This window comes from Nerophis ophidion, linkage group LG07 (assembly GCF_033978795.1).
Source record: "Nerophis ophidion isolate RoL-2023_Sa linkage group LG07, RoL_Noph_v1.0, whole genome shotgun sequence".
NCBI classification, from domain to species: Eukaryota; Metazoa; Chordata; class Actinopteri; order Syngnathiformes; family Syngnathidae; genus Nerophis; species Nerophis ophidion.
Genome location: NC_084617.1, coordinates 24,036,536 through 24,056,016, shown reverse-complemented (window position 1 = coordinate 24,056,016; position 19,481 = coordinate 24,036,536). Strand labels below are relative to the sequence as shown.

General features: G+C 40.3%; 1 protein-coding gene and 1 long non-coding RNA gene across 2 annotated transcripts in view; both read left to right on the top strand.

The window, feature by feature from the left end:
- LOC133556083 (uncharacterized) overlaps positions 1-19,481 on the top strand; it is a 522,853-nt gene that overhangs the window by 122,639 nt on the left and 380,733 nt on the right. The gene's annotated exons all lie outside the window — the stretch shown is intronic.
- Positions 8,510-9,463, top strand: LOC133556078 (phosphoinositide-interacting protein-like). Its single transcript, XM_061905691.1, has 2 exons — positions 8,510-8,610; positions 8,688-9,463. Exon 2 carries the CDS (start codon positions 8,694-8,696, stop codon positions 9,099-9,101), a length of 408 nt encoding a protein of 135 aa, XP_061761675.1. The 5' UTR covers positions 8,510-8,610; positions 8,688-8,693; the 3' UTR covers positions 9,102-9,463.

Here is a 19,481-nt window from a genome sequence, read left to right as displayed (position 1 = left end):
AGTGTCTCAAAGGGCTGCACAAACCACCACGACATCCTCGGTAGGCCCACATAAGGGCAAGGAAAACTCACACCCAGTGGGACATTGGTGACAATAATGACCCAGTGGGACGTCGGTGACAATGATGACTATGAGAACCTTAGAGAGGAGGAAAGCAATGGATGTCGAGCGGATCTAACAGGATACTTCGAAAGTTCAATCCACAATGGATACAACACAGTCGCGAGAGTCCAGTCCAAGGAGGATCCAAGACACAGCAGCGAGAGTCCCGTTCACAGCGGAGCCAGCAGGAAACCATCCCAAGCGTAGGCGGACCAGCAGCGCAGAGATGTCCCCAGCCGATACACAGGCGAGCAGTACATGGCCACCGGATCGGACCGGACCCCCTCCACACGGGAGAGTGGGACATAGAAGAAAAAGAAAAGAAACGGCAGATCAACTGGTCTAAAAAGGGAGTCTATTTAAAGGCTAGAGTATACAAATGAGTTTTAAGGTGAGACTTAAATGCTTCTACTGAGGTGGCATCGCGAACTGTTACCGGGAGGGTATTCCAGAGTACTGGAGCCCGAACGGAAAATGCTCTATAGCCCGCAGACTTTTTTTGGGCTTTGGGAATCACTAATAAGCCGGAGTCCTTTGAACGCAGATTTCTTGCCGGGACATATGGTACAATACAATCGGCAAGATAAGATGGAGCTAGACCGTGTAGTATTTTATACGTAAGTAGTAAAACCTTAAAGTCACATCTTAAGTGCACAGGAAGCCAGTGCAGGTGAGCCAGTACAGGCGTAATGTGATCAAACTTTCTTGTTCTTGTCAAAAGTCTAGCAGCCGCATTTTGTACCAACTGTAATCTTTTAATGCTAGACATGGGGAGACCCGAAAATAATACGTTACAGTAGTCGAGGCGAGACGTAACAAACGCATGGATAATGATCTCAGCGTCTTTAGTGGACAGAATGGAGCGAATTTTAGCGATGTTACGGAGATGAAAGAAGGCCGTTTTAGTAACGCTTTTAATGTGTGCCTCAAAGGAGAGGGTTGGGTCGAAGATAATACCCAGATTCTTTACCGTGTCGCCTTGTTTAATTGTTTGGTTGTCAAATGTTAGAGTTGTATTATTAAATAGAGTTCGGTGTCTAGCAGGACCGATAATCAGCATTTCCGTTTTTTTGGCGTTGAGTTGCAAAAAGTTAGCGGACATCCATTGTTTAATTTCATTAAGACACGCCTCCAGCTGACAACAATCCGGCGTGTTGGTCAGCTTTAGGGGCATGTAGAGTTGGGTGTCATCAGCATAACAGTGAAAGCTAATACCGTATTTGCGTATGATGTCACCTAGCGGCAGCATGTAGATGCTGAAGAGTGCAGGGCCAAGGACCGAACCCTGGGGAACTCCACACGTTACCTTAACGTAGTCTGAGGTCACATTGTTATGGGAGACACACTGCATCCTATCAGTAAGATAAGAGTTAAACCAAGACAGGGCTAAGTCTGACATACCAATTCGTGTTTTGATACGTTCTAATAAAATATTATGATCGACGGTATCGAAAGCAGCGCTAAGATCGAGGAGCAGCAACATAGATGACGCATCAGAATCCATCGTTAGCAATAGATCATTAATCATTTTTGCGAGGGCTGTCTCCGTGGAGTGATTTGCCCTGAAACCGGATTGAAAGGTTTCACATAGATTGTTAGACGCTAAGTGTTCATTTAACTGCTCCACAACAATTTTTTCAAGGATTTTTGAAATAAAGGGAAGGTGAGACACCGGTCGGTAATTTACCATGAGGTCAGGATCGAGGTTAGGTCTTTTAAGAAGAGGATGAATAACCGCTTTTTTGAATGCTAGGGGAACAGTGCCCGAGGAGAGTGATAAGTTTATAATATTTAGCACTGATGGCCCTAATAATACAAAGAGCTCCTTGATCAGTTTCCCAGGAAGAGGGTCAAGTAAACATGTTGTCTGTTTTATTCCATTTACACGTTGTAACAATTCCTCTAATGTTATTTCCTCAAAACGAGAGAAAGTATTTTGGAGGGCAGTATCCGCCGTATATACAATCGTGTCAGTGTTAATAGAACCCCGTTGTAGCTGGGACGCATTGTCTTTAATCTCCTTTCTAATGACTTCAATTTTCTTACTAAAGAATTGCATAAAGTCATCAGCTGAGTGGGTTGAGCTACTGGAAGGAGTCCCTTGTTGGGTTAGCGATGCTACCGTACTAAACAAAAATTTAGGATCGTTTTTATTACGGTGGATGAGATTTGAGTAATATTTAGCTTTAGCTAAGGTAAGCATGCGTTTATAAGTTATTAAACCATCACTCCATGCTTGATGGTGCACCTCAAGTTTAGTCGTGCGCCATTTGCGTTCCAGCTTTCTACATAATAATTTCTGAGCTCTAGTTTCTTCTGTAAACCACGGGGTGCGCTTTTTTGGAGCCTTTTTTAACTTTAGCGGTGCTATGTTATCAATGGTTTCGCGCAGGGCGTGGTTAAAGTTGTTAGTGAGGTTATCAATAGAGCCCACATACTTTGGGAATGGTGCCATTACCGAGGGCAGTAGGTCAGCAAGAGTTGTCGTTGTGGCTGTATTAATGTTGCGGCTGCTATAGCAGTTATTATTAGTATTAGTTTGACGAACATGCGTCTGAACCTCGAATTTTATAAGGTAATGATCGGACAATACTTTAGTATACGGGAGTATCGTAACTTTGGAAACGGTGATGCCCCTGACAAGCACTAGGTCTATCGTATTACCGTTGCGATGAGTGGGTTCATTTATTATTTGTGTGAGACCACAGCTATCAATTACAGTCTGGAGCGCTACGCACGGTGGGTCCGATGGGGTATTCATATGGATATTAAAGTCCCCCATTGTGATTATATTATCGGCGTGTGTCACTAGATCAGCAACGAACTCTGAGAATTCATTAATAAAGTCCGAATAGGGCCCTGGGGGGCGGTAGATAACAGCCAGGTGTAGAGGCAGCGGTGTGACAGACTTCATAGTAAGCACCTCAAACGATTTATATTTATTATTTATGTTAGGACTAAGGTTAAAGTTTTCGTTGTATATTAGTGCGACCCCCCCACCCCTTTTGAGCGGACGGGCAATATGCGCATGTGTAAAGTTAGGAGGACATGCCTCATTTAGCGCAAAAAAGTCGTTTGGTTTAAGCCAGGTTTCGCTGAGACCGATGACGTTAAGATTGTTGTCTCTGATAATATCATTAACTAACAACGTTTTAGGAGACAATGATCTTATGTTTAAAAAACCTATATTATAGGTAGTGGGCTGTTTTAGGGAGTTTTTGATCAAATTATCCGTAGTAGCAATATTAATAATGTTGTGTTTATTATGCCCAGTGCATTTAGTATAGTTACGACCATATCTAGGAATTGATACGACAGGAATTTTCCGATTGTTTGATTGTTGCTTTGATAAACTGCACGCATCATGGTTAGCCACCTCAGTAACGGGGATTTTCCGATTGTTTGTTTGTTGCTTTGATAAACTGCACGCATCATAGTTAGCCACCTCAGTAAAACACATGTCCAACTCTGAAACACTCAAAGCAGAAAAAACTTGTTCTAATTTAACTGACTCCTTACCCAGACCAGTAGTCTCGCATTTTCCATCTAAATCCGTCTTCGGGATGGAGGAAAGTGGTGTTCTGTGGTGATTAGCCTTCTGCTTTGTTTTTAGCCCCGCTCGGCATCCGCGTTTCCGATCACACCGCTGGCGTCTGCTCCGTAGACGGCCCCCGCTGCTACTAGACTCCCCTGCTTCACAGGCCGCTGGATGTAGCCGCCGATGTATTCCCATGCTAGTTAGCAAGTCTAGCACGCAAGTGTCTATCAGTCCAAAACGGCCCGATGTGTCCACATCCAGAAGTGTCTGGCGGTCGTACGTGATCACGGAGTGACCACGATGTGAGCCAGCCATAAAGTTTGTGGAATTGTCCGGTATTTCTGCCAAATGTTCCATCTTTAGCAGGAGCTCCTCGAGAGCGCAGCCCGTCCGGGCGCCGCCATCTTGATTGATTGATTGATATATACATACATATATATACTGTATATATATATATATGTGTGTGTGTGTAATATATACATATATATATATTGTCGCTAAGCAGATGAAAATATATGTACATTTGTCAATTCAATAATGTATAATTTTATTATATACACACACATATATACTGTATGTATATATATATATATATATATATATATATATATATATATATATATATATACAGTATATATATGTGTGTGTGTGTGTGTGTAATATTCATATAATATATATATATATATATATATATATATATATATATATGTGTGTGTATGTGTAATATATATAATATATATATATACATATATATATATATATATATATATATATATATATATATATATACATACATATGTGTGTGTGTGTGTGTAATAGCCTTGCGATGAGGTGGCGACTTGTCCAGGCTATACCCCGCCTTCCGCCTGATTGTAGCTGAGATAGGCACCAGCGCGACCCTAAAGGGAATAAGCAGTAGAAAATGGATGGATGGATGGATGTGTAATATATAATTTCACTTTAAAATTGGTGCCTCTATCATATCCAAATAAAACACATTTGTTTATACCTACTTGAACTGTTGCTATTTTATACAAAAACAAGTGATTTCAAACCATAAGAGGCTTGATTTTTTTGCTTAAAAAAAAAAACTTTGGCCAAACAGGGAACAAAAATCAAATAATGGATCAATTTTATGGATGAATGTTCTCTAAAAGATTTTATATTGGAAATATTTTATAGATTATTTTGAATGGTATGTTTTTTTCAGTCATCTGGTGCGACTGGTGATCTTTCTTTTGACTTCTTTTATTGTCTGATTGAGTGTCTAATATACATCCAGATACATATTTTAGTCTGAGATCGGTAGGTTGTGAGTTCAAACCCCGGCCGAGTCATATTAAAGACTATAAAAATGGGGCCCATTACCTTCCTGCTTGGCACTCAGCATCAAGGGTTGGAATTGGGGGTTAAATCAACATAAAATGATTCCCGGGCACGGCACCGCTGCTGCCCACTGCTCCCCTCACCTCCCAGGGGGTGAACAAGGGAATGGGTCAAATGCAGAGGACAAATTTCACCGCACCTAATGTACATGTGACAATCATTAGTACTTCACTTGACTTTACTTTACTTTATATAAAACATAACCAGAAAACATGATCATAATTAAAGATTTAAAAAAATGTTTATTGGCTTTCCCTAAATATCTAAAATAATTCATATTCTCTTAATGTCATATTATGCTCCTTCCAGTGCTGTTGTTTTTATTTTGTAGAGTTTTTATCCAATCAGAATTCAGCTAGCTTATGTTGCCATGCTGTACCAAATCTGCCCGAGGCCTTCAGAATCAACAATGCAGGCGTTCGTGCACTGTAAGTGAACGGGCATATACGGTTGATAGACAGTTGCGATAGCCAATCAGGTCACAAGATGTTGACAGTAGCCTATCTAAGTAGCCTGATGTAAACGAGACTGTGATTGGATACTCACTTGTCACTCCAAAGTGAGTATCCAATCACAAGTTGCAACTTAGCAGGAAACAGGAAGTGTTGACCCACAAAGAAGGAGAACAAAACATTGTTTAGCTGACAGATATATGTTGTGATGTTATGAGCTAAGTAACATAAGAACTCCACTACCCAGCATGCCACAGTAGTAAAGAGCATGTAGTAGCCCCTTTTAGGTTGTTGAATTTAGCCATGCAGCTGGATGGTACTGACGCTGTGGAGTAAACTTTAAAAACTTAGCCAACACGCCTCGTCTGCAACACAACACATGTATTTGCAAGGCCATGTTCAAGAAGGATATTTAAAGAGAAACTACATCTTGTGAGACCATGTCGGCCAACCCTGGAAGCTGGAATGGGTGCTACAAATTGTGAGTTCAAATATTTCATTTCTTTATTTTTCACGCTTAATATGTGTTTTGCAATTTTAATTTTGACAGTACTACATAAGATATGTTTTAATCACTGATGTGGGTTTATTGATATTTAAATGTTCCAGAAAATAACCTGTTTTGTACAGTGTTGATGTCAGTCAATGGACAGTAGTGCGTAAATGTGTTCCTGTATAGTATTTCTCTAATAACGGTCATGTGGAGACATAAATGATGGTATTTTGAGAGGTAATCACTGAAGTCGGAACTGACTGAAGGTCTAAGTGGGAAACGCACGGCCCGCCACTGATATATAATGTATATAAATATATATATGTAGATTTTACATTGAATTAAATTGTTAATGAAATGACATCAAATTCAAAACAATAGAAAAGCCTGAAAATACTGAGTTCATTAAAGGAATTTAAGGTTTTTTTGGATGAGCCCAATTATATATATATATATATATATATATATATACATATATATATATATATACATATATATATATATATATATATATATATATATATATATAAATATATAGTCGAGATTCTGTGGTTTATCCCTTATACAGTGCTCAAAACCGGGGTAGAGTGGAATATACATAAGGTCAGGAAATAACACAGAGGCTATTTCATCCCTACAAACCTGTTTTGCAGGTTTCCCAGCTCTTCAGGGCAAGCATATCCCCTGAAGAGCAGTGAAACTTGCAAAACAGACTTGGAGGGATGAAATAGCCTCTGTGTTTTTTTTCTTGACCTAATGTGTGTGTTTGTGTGTGTGTGTGTGTGTGTGTGTATATATATATATATATATATATATATATATATATATATATATATATATATATATATATATATATACATATATATATATATATATATATATTTATTTATTTATTTATTTATTTTTTTTTTTTTTTAATTGGGCTACTCCAAAATAATTTTATTTCCTTCAATGAAGTCGGCATTTTAGGGGCTTTTCTATATTTTGGATTTTATTGTATTTATTTTACAATTTAATTTATTGTAACATCCACATTTCAATTGAATAATTGGGTTTTTACTTTATGTATTCAATTAGCTTGCAACAACAACAAAAATTTATATATTTTATTGTAAACAGGGACATCTCTATAGCTTTTTTTTGTCAGCCAATCTCTTTTCTCCCACCAATAAAAATGTACAGTATGTATGTCATGTCCAGTATAAAAGTCCATAAAATATTCTAATGACATGTTATATTTTGGCTATTGTAGTTTACATATGTCTATATTGGCAAAATAACTATTCAAATTTGATACTTTGGTTTCCCCCCACATAAAACATCTTGTTTAGAGATTGTGCAAAATCCGGATAATGCTTCATTTTAAAAGTGCAATTCGAATAATGCTTGGTTTCAGAATAAAATACTTATAGTCTTCTGTTCTGTTCGTCTTAGAAGACTTTTGTCCTCTCGTCCATGTAGGCCTCATCGCATCTGGTCAGACTCGACGAGAAGGCAATGACAACATCTTCATTTCTAGATATACAAATATTAATTTAATCTTTTACTCTTATCAAATAAAATTGAAAGAACAACATTCAATGGACACATAATTTCACTAATTGTTTGTATTTTCTTTCCTAAAATCTCATATTTTTTCCTCATGGTTTGCCAGCTCTTATTTTGCAGCGCACTTCCGCCATCACGTCGTCAACTATGTGTCGCTGCTGCCCTCTGTTGGATTTCCAGCGCTATTGCCGGTGTGACGACACAGAAGTTGACCGAATGAAAAGTGCCAGCCTGTGTGCGCACGTGCATACGTTTCACAGTAAGCAAACTTTGAACACGCCAAAACATGTGTCATTTATCATAGTTACACGCATGACAAAAAAGCGCGTGAAAATCAGTGGTATTCAGTGAGATAAAATGTGCTGACAGTTCATTGCTCATGCCAAAATAATTGCACTGAGTGGAGTGGATCACCACTCCAAGATGGCGGCCGCGCGTCTCGTCTCGTCAGCGCTCCTTACGCAATGAAGTGAGGGGAAACTGAGTGAATAATGATAGGTTATTTGATTATTTATTTTAAACTCTTATTCGGGCCACTTTAAAATTAATATTTCGGCATGTATTTAAAAAATAAAATAAAATAAAATATAATGCCAAATTATTTAGAGGGGCATAAGAATATTTTAGGGGGGCTTGAGCCCCCCTAAAATAGGCCTAGTGACACCCCTGTTTACTTTTTTTTGTTCATGTTATAAAGCGAAATAACGCGGTTGCGTGTCTAAAATAATATTAGTGGGTTTAAGTGTGTCACGCGCCATGGTGTCTGGTTACGAACATGCGCGCGCACACTGTATTGATGATGGCTGAGGGCTGTTTGGCGATCAATCAAGTTGTAAGCTGACCTTCCTCCATCATCATCAGCATCATCATCATCATCATCATCATGGTGGTTCCTGGAGAAGAGCTGAGTCGGTCAGAATTTTTGAGTCCATGATGGAGGTCTTGTTGGCAGCGGGTGGGGGGGGGGGGGGGGGGGTGAGGAAGAGGAAGAGAGGAGGGGAGGAGGAGGATGAAGAGCATGGGAAGCGTCAGTCAGACTCTTACTGGTTTCTCTGGTGCGGTGGCATCCCACTCGCTCGGCGTCTTCAAAGGTAGGTCCCCGCCTCTCCGCTCGCGCCAAAGGTCAAAGGTCAGAAGGTGAGCCGCCCTCTCCTCGCTCCTCCGGCAGGAAGCCATGACGGGCAGCCCGGAGAACATCCCACTGGGGGAGTACGCGCTGTCGCAGTCCCGGGACCAGCTGACGCCGCCCAGCCGCACGGACAGCACCGTGCTGACTCTGTCCCGCAGCGACTCGCTCTGGACGACCGAGACGCCGCCGGGCCGCTGCCAGGTCTTCTGGTTCCCCATCCACTTCATGTCCACGGGCGGCGGCCTGCTGGCGTGCGGCGTCATCATCAGCGGCTTCTACTTCGCCGGCCACAGCAGGAAGGTGAGCAACTTCCTGGGCCCCGCCCTGCTCTCCATAGGCCTCATGGTGCTGGTGGTGGGCGTGGTCCTCATCCCCATCACCAAGGAGAACCGGAGACGCTCCAGAGTGAAGAAGCCACTGGCTTACCACCGACAACCCGCCTTCAACATCTGACCGCCGCCTCAACGCCAAGGAGGACTAGCACGGTCTGTAGTCTTTTCCGGGGTAAAGCTGTGGCCACAGTGTTTGGAGTGTGTGGTGCAAGTGTAAGGAGAAATGGAGCCAGCATCACAGGTTGTGCGCAGGACTCCACCGCCGTGTTGCGTGAGGAATGTGAAATGTCAATAAATGCATGACATTTTATTGCAAACTTATTCCCAGCTCCTTCCTGCTCCGTCACTGCTAAGAATATAATGGCACATTTCCCCCACGCAGTCAAATCAATACGGTTATTAATGCAACTATTAAATTAATCCATCCAACCATCCATTTTCTACCGCTTATTGCCTTTGGGTCGCGGGGGGCGCTGGTGCCTATCTCAGCTACAATCGGGCGGAAGGCAGCGTACACCCCTGACAAGTCGCCACTTCATCGCAGGGCCTTAATCATTAAATAAATTTACATGTTGGTTATTAAAATATTAAAACATATATACATTTATATCGGGCGGAAGGCGGAGTACACCCTGGACAAGTCGCCTCATCATCGCAGGGCCAGCACAGATAGACGGACTGTATACACTGAATGGGTTTTTAAAAAAACATGTATCAAAAAAAATTTGAGTTTGATTAAAAAAGTACAATAAATCTTTTCACATTAATCAATCAAAACAATTCCCAAAATGGGCGGGGCTTCCAAATAAGGCCATAATTAGTGAGCAGAGTTAGCAAACAGTTGGATCAAATTCGCTCATTTAAGTGCTATATTAAAAAAAATGTAATCCTTTTTATAGTTAGTTATAAAGTAATTAAATTGTTTTTTTAAACTAATTTAACTAATAATATGTGTTTCCCAAAAACATGCATCAAATTGAATTAAAGTTTGATTAAAAAAGTATAAAATAAAACAAAAACAACAAAAAAAATTGTCAAGTGGGCGGAGCTTCCAAATAACACCAAAACTAGTGAGCAGAGTTAGTAAATATTTGTATTCAGATCAAATAACCTTATTTATATGTTAATTCATCATTGAAAATGTTATTTATTACATTCATTAAATATAAACTGTATATTGTTAAATATTATCAAATATATTCACATTTTACTTATTAACTTAAATAATAAGATTGAATTTCCAAAAACATGCATTAAATCAAAATCAAGTTTGATACAAAAATAATAAAATCCCTTCACATGAATTAAATTAAAAATCCATACAGGGGACGGGGCCCTGTGATGAGGTGGCTACTTGTCCAGGGTGTACCCCGACTACCGCCCGAATGCAGCTGAGATAGGCTCCAGCGACCCCCCGCGACCTGAAAAGGGACAAGCGGTAGGAAATGGATGGATGGATACAGGGGATGGTGACTCTAAATAAAGCCATAACTAGTGAGCAGAATTAATAAACAGTTGTACTCAAATCCAATATACGCTTATTTATGTGTTCATCGATTAATATATTTAAATGTTGGTTAATTAATACGTTAAATTAATCCTTTAAACTGATTTCAAATAACATTTTAGTACAAAAGTACTTAGTACTTAGTACAAAACATGCATCAAATTAAAGGCCTACTGAAACCCACTACTACCCACCACGCAGTCGGATAGTTTATATATCAATGATGAAATATTAACATTGCAACACATGCCAATACGGCCTTTTTATCCATCCATCCATTTTCTACCGCTTATTCCCTTTCCGGGTAGCGGGAGGCGCTGTCGCCTAGCTCAGCTACAATCGGGCGGAAGGCAGGGTACACCCTGGACAAGTCACCACCTCATCGCAGGCGGCCTTTTTAGTTTACTAAATTGCAATTCGAAAATCCGCGCGAAGTGTCCTGTTGAAAACGTCGCAGTATGATGACGCGTATGATGACGCGTGCGTTTGACGTTATCGGTTGTGGCGGACATTTTTTTCCAGCCCGATCCAAGCTATAAGTAGTCTGCTGTAATCGCATAATTACACAGTATTCTGGACATCTGTGTTGCTGAATCTTTTGCAATTTGTTCAATTAATAATGGAGAAGTCAAAGTAGAAAGATCGAGGTGGGAAGCGGTGTATTGTGGCCGCCTCTAGCCACACAAACACAAAGTGATTCCTTGTTTAAATTTCCCGAAGGTGACACTGGCGGTCACCACACCCTTAGCCACACACCTCCGACTTTCAGGTACCATATAATCTTCCTAAAACAATAGTAACACAATAAGCAGATAAGGGATTTTCCAGAATTATCCTAGTAAATGTGTCTAATAACATCTGAATCGCTCTCACTGCCCTCGCCTTTTCTTTTTTTTTTCTAGTCCTTCACTCTCACTATCCTCATCCACGAATCTTTCATCCTCGCTCAAATTAATGGGGAAATTGTCGCTTTCTCGGCCCGAATCGCTCTAGCTGCTATGATTGTAAACAATGTGAGGATGTGAAGAGCTCTACAACCAGTGACGTCACATGCACATAGTCTGCTACTTCCGGTACAGGCAAGGCTTTTTTATTAGAGACCAAAAGTTGCGAACTTTATCGTCGATGTTCTCTACTAAATCCTTTCAGCAAAAATATGGCAATATCGCGAAATGATCAAGTATGACACATAGAATGGACCTGCTATCCCCGTTTAAATGAGAAAATCTCATTTCAGTAGGCCTTTAAATGTAAGTTGGATTAAAAAAGAATAAAAATCGTTAAAAAATAAAAATCATAAAGGGGGCGGGGCTTCCAAATAAAGCCATAATGATGCCTGAGTAAAACAAAAAAAGCATAAAATGTTAGCTTTGCTAACGTGATGTCACTTCCTGTCTCTCCTCTTCTTCTGCGCTGTGAAAAGAAAAGCCCGGGAAAAAGTCGATTCATTGATGAACTTTCGTGGGACGTCAAGTTGTGTGTCCCCCCTCCCCAAAGACTTGTCTTACTCAATCAGGGTTCCGCTTCCGGTTCTTGCGTTTTTGAGTGAGTACGTTTATAACGCTAGTTGTTCTAGACCAGTGGTTCTTAACCTGGGTTCGATCGAACGCTAGGGGTTCGGTGAGTCGGCCTCAGGGGTTCGGCGGAGGTCAAAACATACCGGACTCATCCTGTAAATACAAACTTCTTCCTGTCGGCGTATTACGGATACAGCAACAGCTGACTGATTTGCAAGTGTGTAAGTTGTTGTGAGTTTATGCTTTTGTTGTTTGAACAAGGTGATGTTCATGCACAGTTCAATTTGTGCACCAGTAAAAAAAACATGGTAACACTTTAGTATGGGGAACATATTCACCAATAATTAGTTGCTTATTAACATGCAAATTAGTAACATATTGGCTCTTGACCAGTCATTAAGTAATTATTAATGCCTATTCGGCATGGCCTTATTATAAGCCTAACCCTCTAACCCTGACCCTAACCCTAACCAAATAGTGTCCAAATAACTCTAAATTGGTCAAGATCTGTGTTCTGGATTATGTTTTTGTTATTTTTTGTTAGTTTTTGGACTCTTAGTTCCTGTTTGCACTTGTTTTGTTTGGTTACCACACCGACTTATGATCATTCTGTCACGACCGAGGGGTCGCAGCTTACTGCAAGGTTTGTTCTCCTGGGATGCAAACGGACTATTCCGGACAAGGCTTGCAGGTAGGAACATATTTATTAACTTGATCAATCTTGGCATGAGGTAAACAAACATAAACCATGGTGTGGAACAAACACAAAACTGTGGCATGAAACAAACAAGCATAAACAATGGCTTCCAACAAAGACGAAACTCTGGCAAGAAATAAACAAGACTTTTGTGGATACGGCATGAATCGAGCAACATTAACTGTGGCATCGCATGAAAACAAGCAATGACGCCAGGCCGACTGACTGGCAAAGACAGGCTTAAATAAGGGTCTTGATTAGAAACAGGTGCGTAGTCCGAAAACAAGAGGCTGGTGAAAATCATAAGTCGGCATGGTAACCCAACAAAACAAGGAAGCGCAAACAGGAACTAAAAGAGTCCAAAAACTAACAATAAAATAACAAAAACATGATCCAAACCACAGATCATGACAAAATTAAGTCTTTGTTGCTTATAATATGTTCCCTATACTAAAGTGTCACCAAAGACATAACTTTGTCTAGAATTTGAAGAAAAAATAAACATTTTATTTTTCACTAATGAAGGGTTCGGTGAATGCGCATATGAAACTGGTAGGGTTCGGTACCTCCAACAAGGTTAAAGGCCTACTGAAACCCACTACTACCGACCACGCACTCTGATAGTTTATATATCAATGATGAAATTTTAACATTGCAACACATGCCAATACGGCCTTTTTAGTTTACTAAGTTGCAATTTCAAATTTCCCGCGAAATGTCCTGTTGAAAACGTCGCGGAATGCTGACGTGTGCGCGTGACGTCACGGACTGTTAGGAAATATTAGCGCTGCACACACAAACAGCTAAAAGTCGTCTGCCTTAACCGCATAATTACACAGTATTTTGGACATCTGTGTTGCTGAATATTTTGCAATTTGTTCAATTAATAATGGAGAAGTCCAAGTAGAAAGATGGAGTTGGGAAGCTTTAGCCTTTATCCACACAAACACACGGTGATTCCTTGTTTAAAATTCCCGGAGGTGAAACTTTACTATGGATCAGAGCGGTCAAGCGAACATGGATCCTGACAACTTGTCAACCAGCAGTTTTCGGTGAGAAAATTGTGGTAAAAAGTCGCCACTTACCGGAAATCAGCTTAGCTTGTGCCGTCCGTACAGCTGCCGTCGCCTTCTATCAGACACTGGCCTCAAGACACACGTGGATACACCCTTCCGACTATCAGGTACTATTAAACTCACTAAAACACTTGCAACACAATAGAAAGATAAGGGATTTCCCAGAATTATCCAAGTAAATGTGTCTAAAAGCATCTGAGTCCGTCCCAATGCAATCGCGTTTTTTTTTTTGTTGATTTTTTTTTTTTTTTGTAGTCCATCGCTATCAATATCCTCAAACACAAATCTTTCATCCTCGCTCAAATTAATGGAAAATTGTCGTTTTCTCGGTCCGAATAGCTCTTTTTGTTGGAGGCTCCCATTAAAAACAATGTGAGGACGTGAGGAGCCATCAACGGGTCGACTTCCGGTAAAGGCAGGGCTTTTCTGTTAGCGACCAAAAGTTGCGAACGTTATCGTCGATGTTCTCTACTAAATCCTTTCAGCAAAAATATGGCAATATCGCGAAACGATGAAGTATGACACATAGAATGGACCTGCTATCCCCGTTTGAATAAGAAAATCTCATTTCAGTAGTCCTTTAAGAACCACTGTCCTAGACTGTACTAAATATATGTTATTAAAACAATCAATATATCTGATATTATTTACACTAGTTGATTTTTATGACGGGAGAGCGTGTGCCTCACAATACGAAGTTTATGGGTTCGATCCCCTTGCTCGGGGTCTTTCTGCTTTTCCGTCACCCTCCCCGGGCTGTCTCTGGTTACCTACTTCCGGAACACACCTTGTTTGTCTGGGGGGGCGCGGCCCTGCTGCCGGTGGGCGTGGCCAGGCTGCAGGTGAGCCAGCACGAGCATCCTCCGTTACTCTGGCGCAGGTGTTCCAGCATGGAAGCGGTCAGTGTCTTCCTGGGCAACTGCACGCCCCTCTTCTTCGCCGGCCTGGCCTGTGACGTCATCGGGCTGGTCATCCTCCTAGTGGGCGTGTTCGGCGACGTGCGCGCGGACGGCCGCTTCTACGGCGACTTTTTGATCTTCAGCGGCGCGCTCGTCATCTTCCTCAGCCTGGCCTTCTGGGTCATGTGGTACGCGGGCAACGTCAGGCCCGCCGCCGAGCCGCGGAAGAAGCGCAGCAGCCTGGCGCGCCTGGTCAGGAAGATCTCGGAGAGGATCACGCGCGACATGGCCGCGGCGGCGTGCGTCAAGCGCGCGGACGACGACGGCGTCGACGCCGGGGTCGCAACCGCCACCGACCCCCACCCGGCCGGTAAAGTCACGTGGGGCAAGTCCACGGCCTACGACAATGCCGCTTATGAAGATTATAAGCGTTATGACAGCGAGGACCGCAAGGAGGAAGAACGGCTGTGACGTCATGTAAATCTATGTTTTGTCTCCGGCGTCACGTGACCACTTCCTGTTTCAAATGGTCGTCATTCATTAACACGCCAAGGACTAGGTTAAAACTGATATTTATCGTGTCAAACATTTCCACTACTAATGTTTATTTTAATAAATATTCCTCGTCAGCGAACAAAAGATGTCTGAAATATTGATTTTATTCTGCAGACTAGTTTTACATAAATGCTGAGTCATATTTGCGCTTTGCTTCCGCGTCACGTGACACCGACTTTACCGGTTTGACTGTTGACTCGACAAACACAATGTTCACACTGCACACACACTTTGGCACTGTCACACACTTTGTTACACCGCTGTACAAAGTAACACTTTTACACGTCAACACATTACTGTCACACGCGTTATTACACTCCTATACAACATAACACTGTAACACACTTTTACACAATACTGTCACAAAAACTGCCATACAACATAACACTGTAACACACTTTCACCCATCAACACCATGAATTGAATTTACCAAGAATTGATTATCGTGGACCCCGACTTAAACAAGTTGAAAAACAAATTTCGGGTGTTACCATTTAGTGGTCAATTGTACGGAATATGTACTGTACTGTGCAATCTACGGATGAAAGTTTCAATCAATCAATCAATGGAATGACACACGACAACACTAAGACCACAAAAACACAATAACTCACAGATTAACCGACGGACTGACACACAACAACGCTAAGACACAAAAAACACAATAACCTAATCACACAGACGGAATGACACACAACGACACAAAAACACAGATAATAACAGATGGAATGACACACAACAATGCTAAGACACAATAACACACAGACTAAGACACACAGAATGACAAAAAAAATAACACTAAAATACAATAACACACAAAAACACACTGAATGACACGCAATAACACACGGAATGACACAACAGACAAAATGACACACAACAACACTAAGACATAAAACAATTACACACTAACACACACAATAACACTGAGACACAAAAACAAACACAAGAACACACACGATAGACGAAATGACGCACAACACAAACACACCCAATAACAGACCGAATGACACACAATAACACTGAGACACAAAAACAATAACACAAACGATAACAGACGAAATGACACACAATACTATGACACAAAAACACACCCAATAACAGACGGAATGACACACACTCTCACTAAGACGCAAAAAAAAAAAAAACAATAACTTACACAATAACACAGACGGAATGATACGCAGCAACACTGAAACACAAAAAGAACCTAACACAAACAATATCACAGACGGAATGGCACACAACGACAATAAGAGACAAAAAAACACAATAACACAGACACAATGACACACAACAACACTAAAACACAAACAACACAATAACTCAAACAATAGCACAAATGGAAGGACACACAACTCTAAGACACAAAAACACACAATAACTTAAGTAATAACGGAGACGGAATGACACACAACAACACTAAGACAAAAAAACACAATAACTTACGTAATAACACAGACAGAATGACACACAACAACACTAAGACAAAAAAACACAATAATACAGATGGAATGACACACAACAACGCTAAGACAAAAAAAGACACTAACTCATAGATTAACAGACGGAACGACACAACAATGCTAAGGCACAAAAATACACATAATAAAACAGACGAAATGACACAAAACATTAGTAAGACAGAAAAACACAAAATAACTTAAATTATAATGGAGACGGAATGACACACAATATCACTAAGACACAAAAAAAACACAATAACTTACATAGTAACACAAACGGAATGACACACAACGACACTTAGAAACAAAAACACAGACAATAACACTTATGGAATGACACACAACAACACTAAGACACATAAAACACAATAACTCACAAATTAACAGACAAAATGACACACAACAATGCTAAAGCACAAAAACACACACAATAAAACATGAAATGACTCAAAAAAACACTAATACACAAAAAAACACAATAACTTGCATAATAACACAGACTGAATGACACACAGCAACACTAAGAGACAAAAACACAAACAATATTACAGACGGAATGACACACAACAAGGCTAAGGCACAAATACACTCACAACAAAACAGATGAAATGAAACAAAACAACACTAAGACACAAACACACACAATAATTTATTAAAACAGACGGAATCACACACAACACTAAGACACAAAAAAACAATAATTTACATAATAACACAGACGGAATGACACACAACGTCACTAAGACACAACACAGGCGGAATGAGACACAACAGTAAGACACAAAAACACACACAATTTCCCAGACGGAATGACACACAACAATGCTAAGGCACAAAAACACACACAATAGCATAGATGCAATGACACACAACAACAGTAAGACACGAAAAACACAATAACTCACACAATTGCACAAACGGAAGGACACACAACAACTCTAAGACACAAAAAAACACACAATAGCATAGATGCACTGACACAAAACAACAGTAAGACACGAAAAACACAATAGTCCCTGGTTCAATTCCCACCTAGAACCAACCTCGTCACGTCCGTTGTGTCCTGAGCAAGACACTTCACCCTTGCTCTTGATGTGTGCTGGTTGGCGCCTTGCATGGCAGCTCCCTCCATCAGTGTGTGAATGTGTGTGTGAATGGGTAAATGTGGAAGTAGTGTCAAAGCGCTTTGAGTACCTTGAAGGTAGAAAAGCGCTATACAAGTACAACCCATTTATCATTTATTTATTTATTAAACAGAGAAGGAATGACACAACGACAACACTAAGACACAAAAACACACACAATAACAGAGACGGAATGACACACAACAATGCTAAAACACAAAAAAAACACAATAACTCACAGATTAACAGACAGAATGACACACAACAGCGCTAAAATACCAAAAAACAATAACTCAAAGATTAACAGACGGAATGACACGCAACAACGTTAAGACACAAAAAAGCACAATAACTCACAGATTAACTATTGACTGTGCTAAGGGACAAAAACACACAATAAGACAGATGAAATGACACAAAACAACAGTAAGACACAACAAAAGGCAAAAAAAACACACAATAACTCACAGATTAACAGACGGAATGACACACAACAATGCTAAGGGACAAAAATACACACAATAAAACAGATGAAATGACACAAAACTACAGTAAGACACAAAAACACACAATAACTTACATAACGCAGACAGAATGACACACAACAACACTAAGACACAAAAAAAACAATAATTTACATAATAACACAGACGGAATGACACACAACGTCACTATGACACAACACAGGCGGAATGACACACAACAGTAGGACACAAAAACACACACAATAGCATAGATGCAATGACACACAACAATGCTAAGGCACAAAAACACACACAATAGCATAGATGCAATGACACACAACAACAGTACGACACGAAAAACACAATAACTCACACAATTGCACAAACGGAAGGACACACAACAACTCTAAGACACAAAAAAACACATTAACTTACATAGTAACAGAGAAGGAATGACACACAACGACAACAGTAAGACACAAAAACACACACAATAACAGAGACGGAATGACACACAACAATGCTAAGGCACAAAAACACACACAATAGCATAGATGCACTGACACACAACAACAGTAAGACACGAAAAACACAATAACTCACACAATTACACAAACGGAAGGACACACAACAATGCTAAGGCACAAAAACACACACAATAGCATAGATGCACTGACACACAACAACAGTAAGACACGAAAAACACAATAACTCACACAATTACACAAACGGAAGGACACACAACAACTCTAAGACACAAAAAAACACATTAACTTACATGATAACAGAGAAGGAATGACACACAACGACAACACTAAGACACAAAAATACACACAATAACAGAGACGGAATGACACACAACAATGCTAAGGCACAAAAACACACACAATAGCATAGATGCAATGACACACAACAACTGTAAAACACAAAAAACACAATTACTCACACAATTGCACAAACGGAAGGACACACAACAACTCTAAGACACAAAAAAACACATTAACTTACATAATAACAGAGAAGGAATGACACACAACGACAACACTAAGACACAAAAACACACACAATAACAGAGACGGAATGAAACACAACAATGCTAAAACACAAAAAAACACAATAACTCACAGATTAACAGACAGAATGACACACAACAACGCTAAAGTACCAAAAAACACTAACTCAAAGATTAACAGACG